The sequence below is a fragment of the Nannospalax galili genome, unplaced genomic scaffold, assembly GCF_000622305.1.
Source record: "Nannospalax galili isolate Female #2095 unplaced genomic scaffold, S.galili_v1.0 scaffold1082, whole genome shotgun sequence".
NCBI lineage: Eukaryota > Metazoa > Chordata > Mammalia > Rodentia > Spalacidae > Nannospalax > Nannospalax galili.
Window position 1 is genome coordinate 3,274,517 of NW_008348580.1, and position 10,398 is coordinate 3,284,914.

The 10,398-nt window shown below is 41.3% G+C and overlaps 1 protein-coding gene across 9 annotated transcripts in view; it reads right to left on the bottom strand.

Moving 5' to 3' along the window:
- Adamtsl1 (ADAMTS like 1) overlaps window positions 1–8,830 on the bottom strand; it is a 429,521-nt gene extending 420,691 nt beyond the window's left edge. For 3 of the 9 annotated variants that reach the window (XM_029569595.1, XM_029569593.1, XM_029569594.1), the window contains exon 1: window positions 7,460–7,587. In XM_029569595.1, coding sequence (XP_029425455.1) covers window positions 7,460–7,546 — 87 coding nt within the window. In that variant the 5' untranslated portion in view covers window positions 7,547–7,587. Of the gene's footprint in view, window positions 1–7,459; window positions 7,589–8,604 lie in introns of those variants that run through there. The other 6 variants (XM_008845544.2, XM_029569590.1, XM_029569591.1 and 3 more) reach the window with 6 other exon arrangements.
- Between the last annotated feature and the right edge of the window lie 1,568 nt (window positions 8,831–10,398).

Genomic DNA, 10,398 nt, shown 5'->3' on the forward strand with positions numbered 1-10,398 from the left:
GAACATGGTGAACAACAGTCCATAGCTCCAGTTCCAAGGTATATAACACCCTCTTCTGGCCTCTGCTGGCATTGCATGCACACAGTGTACTTACATGCAGGCGAAACACTCACACACATTAAAAAATAAAATAAAATAAATTTTTAAAAACACTAGATAAAACTCTAATAAGGATGGGAGATACAAAGTACTATGATAGTTACAGAAATATAATTTCAAATGAAATATGTTTGTTTTTTACATGGATTTTGAATATTGTTAGTACATGTAGTGAAAACATAAGATTGTATCCTGGCATGATGGTATCCCAAGTACAGTGGGACAGATGGAAACTTCCCACATATAATGATAATTCTTACAATGACAGTGTCCTTTGTCTCTCTGTTGAGTAGAGTCTTCTTCTGGAGGCTGGCATTGCTGTTGTGATCCTACTGCCTCAGCTTCCAATTGATATGATTATAGGCAATCATGCCTGACTAAGGATTTGCTTTGAAACAAGAATTTTCCCCTAAAGAATAAACCTTAACGAAGAAACCACTCCAATGTCTTTTGTTATATAAATTGTTGTTCTCAACTGCAAAAGCTTTTAAAATCATTTTTAATGTTGGAAGTGACTGATAATATTTAAAAATATGTTCACAATCTAAGGGAAGTCATAATTTATACATTCACATAGATAACATGGCTGAACAAAGAGCACCTAAGCAGGCACAGAAAGAAGGTTTATTTATGGATTTGTAGAAATTTAAAATGGTAATGTCCATACAAAACTGTTGTTTACGGAAAAATTGGCTTTTGCTTGTTTGGTTGATTTGCTTTTGTTTTTTTGAGACAAAATCTCATTATGTATTAGTGGCTGCCCAGAAACTTGCTATGTAGACCAGGCTGGCCTCAAACTCACAGTGACCTGACTTTCTCTGCCTCCTGAGCACTGAGTCATGCATGCACCACCAGGTGGCTGGCTGAAAACGAATTTTTTAAAAATAAAATATCAAAGACAGCAAAATGTGTAACATATTTCTGAGATCTTTATTTTAGGGACCAAGTCTTAGTCTGTTTCCTAATCTTTATCTTTCTCTACTAGTCCTGGATTTGTGTTGGGAAGATGATGATGAGCAAATGATTTTTGCCCGGATATTCATAATCACTTTAACATAAAATGGTGGTTTTTCCTGTCACAGCATCCTGGGGAACCAGACACAATAGGTGTGCATGGTGTGCAGACAGAAGTGGGAAGGGATCTGCATTGACTGGGTCAAGGTAATGGTGCCAGAAGCAGTGCTGAAGCCCAGTGAATCCTTACTATCTAATACCAGGGCTTCTCCATGGCAGCTGGACTCCCTTATAGTATGGCTGTGGTTTGAGTGTCCCCAGGGTCCACTGTGACTGGAGGCTTGGACCTCAGGTGGCAGAACTGGGTAACGGTGTTGACCTCTAAGAAGTACAGCTAGAGGGAGATCCACATGTCATTGGGGTATGTCCTCAGGGGGGACTGTGGGATGCCGGACCTGTCTCTGCTTGTGGTCTGGGATGCATACACTCTAACCCTTGTTACTTATACCATGAGGTGAGGCAGCCCTCCTCGCAGAGCGTGTGCTACATCATTTGGATTTCAGCCTCTTAAGCTGTGAACTAAATACATTTTTGACTGTTGGGTGCCTCTAGAACTTTATAATAGTGATGCTAATCTGGTAAGTAGAGATCCCTCCAAGAAAAATGTATCGAAAAGAAGCTGAGATTAGGTATACTCAAAAAGTGTGCCTTACTATCTCTGCTGACTTGCAAAATATTTCTTTGACTTTGGGAGTCTCTGTTTCCTTGCTGAGAGTCTGTCTTGGGAGCAACTTTATGGTTGCATCATGGTTTTTGTTCTTGGTGTCTCATTGTCTTTGACTTGCTTGGATTTGTGCTGTGCTATCCCAGTAATTTGGTTGTTACAGTGACGTAGCAGAGACCCCAGATGGCTTATTGCAGTGCTACATTTTTTCCTTCCTTCCCTGTTATTTCATGCATTCATGGATTCTATGATTGAAAAGCTGACCTTCCTGTTTTCCTGTAGTGTAGACGCATCTCCCAGCTCCTTGGCAAACTCTAAGTAAATAGCAAACTGCAAGTATTAAACCACAATTAGGATGGTGTGGCATCTTCTTATTTTTCTTTTTCCATATAGTAAATGGAATATGGTATCATCACTTGTAAATAAGCACTAGAAAGCATCAAATCTAAGCCTGAAGCACAGGTTATTTGAAAAGGTCTTGAGCGTGTAACAAACTTCCACATATTTCAGGATTTTTCACATAAGAAAGGTTATATCTTATGTTTAAATGAACATTTACAGTAAAAGTGTATGAAAATATTGTGGGGTTATGAACTATGGAGCCCTTAGGGACCTATTTGGCAGCCTTGCATTCCTGAGAGTTTAAAAATTCTGCATCTAGCAAGCAGGTAAAAAGGGTGTTTGTTATTTGCAGGAAGGGTCAGACCCAAAAGTGTCGGATGCCACTTTGAACCATATTCTCTTTGGCAGAACTCAGTTGCATAGCATCATCTAGTCACAGAGAAGGCTGGGGGATATAGTTAACCTTAGTGCCCCATAATAAAAGGAAGTGAGTAAAGTAGTGAATCAGTAACACTGGGTCTGCTAGAGAGAGTTTATAAATACTCCAAGTTTATGAAATTGTAGCTAATGCACATATCATGTTTGTTCTTAGGACAAGTTTTGTGTCAGGAGAATACTTGAGAACTTAATGGATTAAAAATCATGAAATCTATGAAATGATTCATTCTAATTGGTAACAGTGAAAGGAATTGTTTAGTAGTCACTATGTGCCTGTAGTATGGTGGTGTTCATATTTAAGAGAGAAAGAAACAGAAACACAAAATACATGTCTTCTCTTTTGAATTTATTAAGTACTTTGGGCTTGGTCTTACCCAAACCAGAAGTAGTGATATGTTTCACAGTGAAAATGATTCCCTTCTCCTCTCCTCCATGTGCTTTTACCCTTGTTCCATATTTCCTGCTGAGTCACCCTTACATACTTATTCATTCAACCACAGTTATTAAGCTCTGACTACCAGGCATTCTGGTAGACACAGGAGGAACACATCACTCCTTCTGCTGCCCCCCCCCCACAGCTTGAAGAGAAGACAGAAATGCCATCAAAAATGAGAAATAAAATGACAAAAATAGATGCAAACACAGGAATTACAAAAATTACGCTTAAATATTTTTGACATAACAATGAATTATAATACCAGTGCCTTCTGGCACATGATTATGGGACCAACTACACATGTAGCTACACATTAGTGGGTTTGGGGTGGTGTTCAAGCACATAAATTATGGTATTTCTTCTAAGAAAGTTTACAAGTCATTATTGAGATAAAATATACATTTTCTTGAGGAAAATAGAGAACATTAGTGAATACAGGAAAGTCAACCTGGTTTACAAATTCTGAGCTTCTTGGAAATAAAACACATGAAAAGCCAGTGGTTACTGTTAGCTACAGACTAGTCACCAGGTAGCTTGTTGACATGGCCAGAAAACCTGTAACTAAGTAGCCTTCCATGCTGGGTGCTCTGGCCAGCAGAGTCCCAGTGTGGAGGGGCAGAACAGTTGAGCTTTATTCAATGCAGGCTTTCATTTTGAAGTTCGGGAATTGGGGAGATTTAGTCATTTATTTTTGAACTCATGGAAAGAAGGGGTTGATAGCAACAGCTTACCCAGCTAGCAGGCAGGCTCCTCACACAGCTGTGCTGGCCTATTTCAATTAGGATCCGTTAGGACTTACATCACCTCTGGTATGCCAGTCTTAAGCTGCTCACGAGCCAGTGCTGCCAATCAAGCCAAAACTTAACCACATGGTATGGTTTTTATGAGGTGGACAGAAAATGACATGAATTTGTCTCATTCTGGTAAAAACGCACTTCTCAAAGGCAGCTTTCTGAAGGAAATTAGCAGCCATGGCAAGCCTGAAACTTGGTTTAGGCACATTTTCCTGTGATTATCTCAGCACACTCAGCCAGCAGGTTATTCATGGTGATTCAAGGAATGCACTCACTCAAGAAAAGACTCTGTCCTCATGCTAGGAGGAGGTCGCTCTGAGGTCATTCCACTCATGAGACCTCAGAAACAGTAGAGTGCCTTTACTGAGGGAAGGGCAGAACGGAACTTAAATAACTAAATTGGAGAAAGTGTCATTTCTGGAACCTGAGAGATACACAAATTAAAAGCAGAGCTGCCATCTGACCAAAGAAGTTGGACTACACAAACACAGTCAGAAAACAGAAATGAGAAGAATTAGGACATCACTCGATGAACTCTTTTGGACCCTTATCAGCCCTTCTTTCTCAGTTAAGGTCACAAGGAGGTCTGATGTTTGCACATAAAGGGCAGCCTCTGGTCGCTGTAGGAAATGCAGCCTTCCCTACAAGAGTTTAAAATTATGGTTTGATTAAATCATAATAAAGGAAAGAATCAAAACACCAGAGCTTGTCTCATCCTAACATAGTTCCTATGTAAAATCCACTAAAATAAACTAAATTTTTAAAAAGGATGGGTAACATATTACACTACTAAAAAGTTGCATAAACTCTAACTTTTGAGCTTAAGAACGAACTTTGCTCCACAAGGAGCTCACAGCACTACCGGACCTTAGGGTGCAGGGGGGCTGCTTTCGTCTCTTCAGGCATTTCTAAAGGGCAGCAACATGATTAACCATCACGTAAAAGGACAGACATGTGCTCGGCTATTCCCTCTTTGTCTTAAAAGTCTGCAATATCCACAAACTCTTTGAATGGAAAACTTTCCTGGCATAGCAGGATTCTTCAGTAGTCCACTAGTGACCACTATTGGACATTCTAATATGAAGTGATACACCTGGTTTACATGTAAATAATATTTGGGATCAGGATATGGTTCTGAACACACAAAACCACTAGAAAGAAGAGCCCACAGAAGACAAGAAACCTCACCAAAATACAATGAAAATATTTGTATAATAAATATCTTATTATGCCCTATAGGAAAACAAGGGAAATCCTGATTTATAGATGGATGTGCAGGTATGGGAACAAGGAGCAGGTTGAGAGTGACCAGCTATTGAAAAGAGCTTGCACATGTGCCCAGATACACATCATACACACACACACACACACACACACACACACACACACACACCCACACACACACAGTTGGAACAAGCCACAATCTGTTGTAATAAGGGATTTAACATTCATTCCACAAGCTAATGGTGCTTCTTGCAATCCAAGATAGATTCACTTAGATAATAGTGGAGGAGATTGCCAAAGGAACTGAAGGGAATGGGCTATTGTATTTGACTAGTTTCCACGTATAAATTTGTGTAGAGAAGAAAAAGAAATTCAACAGAAAAACACATGTACTTTATTAGAATTCCTAGTGTTACTCTTGCAACTCACATAATAGCAGGAAAAAGAGCTTAAACCACTTAAAAGAAACAAAGAGCAGATGCAAACTTGAGTAAATGCTGCTCTGACAAGAAGTGATTTGACTTCAAGTATAGACAGACACGTGTGTCAATGGCCGGTCATGGGTTTTGCCACATTGCTTCTTATCTAAACAATTGAAACAGAGGAGAGGAATGAAAAGGGGAAACTGAGTGTGGAGAACCGGGAAGTTATGCCATGTGCCTTAACATGACCTGAATATCAAGATGAAACCTGGATCAGTGCTGTTCTCTAGCTGCATCTAGTAAGCGAGGAGTCTTTGGTGACATGTTTAGTATGCATTAAAACATGGTCAGTGACCTCAGATAGATACAAATGACACATGGCCTCATGTCTCAGGAATAATGTTCTAGGAGGAAAGACTGATGAGAACACGAGGCTGAGAGCATTCAGTGTTTGCACACAGTCAAGAATCAAGTTCTGATACAGATGATTTAGCTGTCAATGAAATGAGGGCGAAACCTAAGTTTTCCACTACAGAGACAGGATGCCTCCAACTGAGGTAAAGAGACCTTTCGAGATTGCTCAAGTTAATTTTAGTACTAGATAGAATCTTTTAGTGCATGAAAGAACTATAGAAACAACCAATCCTCTAAATCAATTTCTCTGTTGAGCCTGAAAGTTGAGTTGATGATATCACACTTCTGGTTTTAAGTCAACTACAGGTCAGGGCTAAAGTTCACTTTCTCTTAAGCCAATACTTCATTTTGGCTACAAAGCTAAAGAAGGCAGTTAATGAGCAGATATAATGAGTGTCCATCATATTGTACTCATCTTTAATGATCTAGATGATATAGAAAGCGTAATTATTCCCAACAAAGAGAACAGGCCACCCTACATCATTGCTGATTATTTGACGAGCACAGTACAAAGCAAATACAGACTTGTTTCCTCATTTGTAAAATGGCCTTAAAAATATCTGGTTTACAAGGTTACTACACAAGGATTCATTAGCATGCTTTTCACACAAGTAGGCACACACTTCGGGCACATACTACATGACAGCTAGTACTAACATAACTCAAGGCATTCAGCAGCCAGTTCTCTCCTTTCTAGCATTATCTTCAAATTCATGATCAATTCAACATGGGCATACAACAAATGAACGATTTCATAACATTATTATTGTTATTCAGGCACGTTAAATCCTTTTGAAATAAGCAATTTGCTTTATAATGCAATTCAATGGGGGAAAGTAACATTAAAAACAATCACAAAGGAAGCCGGGCATTGTGGCGCAAGCCTGTAGTCCCAGCACTTGGGAGGCAGAGGCAGGTGGATCTTTCTGAGTTCAAGGCCAGCCTGGTCTACACAGCGAGTTCCAGGATAGCTGGGGCTACAGGGAGACCCTGTCTCAAAAACAAACAAACAAAAAAAATCCACAAAGAAGAAAAGATGAGACTAATTAATGGCCTATACAAGTAACACATCCCCATGGAGAAAATGGGACACGTTTTCTAAACCTCTGACTCCACATGTCCTGACGTACACCTAGCAGGCTGTTCCTTTGATTCCTCTGGGTAGTTGAAGCAGTCTAGTCTGATTTCAATTTTAGTTTTCTTTCAAATTTGCATGAAAAATTGAAACTATATTTTTATTTGTAAAGCAGCATTATATACACATACACACACACACACACACACTCACACATACACAAACACACTCGCGCACGCACAGGCGCGCACACGCCCTCACACACACGCCCTCACACACACACACACACACACACACACACACGCAGACGCGCACACACACGCGCACAGACATGCACACACACGCACGCACACACACGCACACACTCGCGCACGCACGCACACACACGCACGCACACACACACGCACACACACTCGCACACGCACGCACACCTTTTAACCTACAATGGTGGAAATATAAGATGTGATCATGTATAAAACACCGCATCCCGCGCATTCTCCTACAGTTCTCTGATTCCTACCAAATGGGCTTCCTTACCTTCTCCTTCTCTAGTGCTGATCCAATCTCAGAATCAAATATTCCTTTCCCATCCACAAAGCAGTGAGGCTTACACACTGGTGGCATTTTTACCTCGTTACCGTTGGAGGGAGGAAGTCCTGGTATGTGCCAACAGTGACAAGGAGAGCTGCAGTCAGTCACGTTTGTTTGGAATCAATGCGAGTGGATTTTGGAACCAAACCTTCAGATGAGGTTTACTAAACTGCCTGCCCAGAACACTCTGGTTTAAAAAATGTGCATTGCTATTGCTATTTAGACTGTAGATTTTTTTTGGACAGTAAATGTTCATTTTCTGCCCATAAAACCAAGTATGAGTCACAATGGAACATTTACTTTGAGTCAAAAATGCAATGCGTGCTGATGTTCATAAGCAGAGCATCTTATCACCGTGACAGAAGGAAGCAGCAGGACAAGAAATCATCATTCTTTTTTTTTTCTCACCTTCCGAAGTAGACCTGAGATCAAAGACTGTGATCTTCAATTCATAAAAACTGGCATTAACTTGTATCCATAAATGACGTGTGGTAATTATGAGCTATAATCTCGGCTGGCGGCAAGCAGGGCTCTCATTCCCTTCACCTGGTTCGGTAGTCCTTGTGTACAGAGGAAATTAATTCACACAAGTCACTGGGGGAGTTGGGGCAAGCTCCTTGCAGCCTGTCCTTGTTGTTCGGAAACAACGCAGCGAGTTTTGATCTCAGGATGTCTGCTACCCAAATTTAAAGCATGCACACAGCTATTTATACAGCTTTCAGTACAAACACAATCCAGTATATCCAGCAGCTCATATCTCACTATCTGTATTATTATATACCTGTAACTGATTCCAGAAAGGCTTGTACACTTTATTTTGCTGGGAAAGTTGGGGTTAAAGTTCTAGAAGGAGCTCAGTTGTATTTTGTTTGTTGTGTTTTGTAAATCATGCAAATTATTTTACCTGGAGTTTTAAGATCAAATCCACACAGACCCACAGACCCACAGACGCCCCCCCCACACACACACAGAGACAGAGAGAGAGAGAGAGAGAGAGAGAGAGAGAGAGAGAGAGAGAGAGAGAGGGAACCCCTCTAACAGTACCCAGACCAAATGGCAATAACAACGTATTGAAATGAAAAGGCATTTACCAGGAGTAGGAACGCCAGAAGGCGCAGCAGTGTGCCAGGAGTTACCCGACGGCAGCTCTCCATGCTTGGATCCTTGCCGGAATCCGAATCGGACACTGCAAAAGCTGCTAAGTGCTCCTCTGCCTGCTGTCACATCCAGTGCTGGGGCTCACACTCCGGCCCTGCCTATCAGCTTCCATCAGCCCCGCTCACATTTCCTGAGCGCGGGTGGGTGGGTGGATGGGTGGGGGGTAAGCTGAATGGAATCTCTCTTGAGCAGGCAGCCAGCCAATCAGGCTCCTGCTAATCAGACATGCTGAATAACAAAGCCAGGGGGGACAGGGAAAGTGTAACAGTGTGAATAGAAAGGGGAGAAATGGACAGAAAACCTAGGAGAGCCGGCAGCAGAGCCTGAGGGATGCAGAGAGGCTGGAGCGCAGGACCCAGGGCTGGGCTGTGGGCTAACCTGGTTAGTACTCTGTCAGAGCGTTTCTGTCTGCCTTTTGCCTGGGCTGGTGTCTGTTGCTCTGGAAAGTACAGTAGCTCCCTGTGACCCTGTATTGTTCCATTCAGGAGAGAAACTTAATCTCCGTCAATATAGAACATATGCCATAAAGGGAGCTAGCTGTAGTCAGAAACGACTGAATGTGCCCTTTAAACGTATTCTGTGCAAGCTCTCTCTTCCTAGCTCATAAAGTTCTTTTTTTTTTTTTCCCTTTGACTTGGAAAAAGAATACTACAGATAGTTTTGAAGGTTCCTCACTAAAGCTAACAATGGCATTAGTTATTTTGTGTAGTAAGGACTTGATTTGAAAAAGAAAGGCAAGTTCCTTCTTTGTGAAGTGTCAATTTGAAACCTTCAAGGTTTGTGAGTTCTAAAGGTACAATTAGAAATTTAGATTCCCTAGTTTAAAAAGAAGCCCTTAACAAAGACTTTGGGATGAGGGCAGCTGAAATTTGGGGTCACACACTGCTTGGTTTTGACACTTTGCCAACTCTTTAACTATCTGCTTTAACTGTGGAAAGAGAAGAAAGGATGAATAAAACCTCAGTTAACCCTTCTTCAGTGAACAGCCTCTGCTTCCTCCTCGCCTTGACACCTCCTTCCCCATCTGCTGTGGCCAGAGCATTGGGCAGGTTGACCACTAAGGTCCAGTCCAGCTTGAGAAAGTACTAATGAGCTTTGGAGTGACCGCACAGTCTCAGAAAAGGGAAGGCCAAGCAGCTTCGGAGACCACTTAATCCCTGGCAAGCCAAAGGAGGATTTTATTACGGTTTTAGAAAAGTGTTAAGTGTGAAACAAGGATACGTTTCTTTCTTATCTGCTAAGGAAATCATTCATTTTTGAAAGAATAAAATAGCCAATTTAGCTTTACTTCCATGGGTGTGTCACTGCAAGCTTTTCCTTTGCAGATCTGATAACCCAAAAGTCTATGCAGTGAAGGCGGAAGGCACTTCAGTAAATTTTCTTCCCTTTCATTATGAAAACCTACCTGATGAAGTCATAACAGACACGTGAACACAGGCAGATCTGCCAATATCCATGTTGGCAGGAGACCTCCAAAAGAAGTGAAAAAAGCAAGTTGCTCAACTTTGGTTGCTCCCGAAGTGCTGTATCGATTGAAGAGCTTTCAATGCCCACTTTTCAACCTGTCATGAAAGTATGGGGCATGTGAGGGTTCACCTTGCCCTTCAGTAACACATATGCTGAGCTGGGAAAGTTGATAGCACAAATCTACAAACCAAAAGGTCCTATCTTCGAAATATGCTTTCTGCCTTTCAGGATGATTAGTTTTACAAATCTCCTAAAGTAGT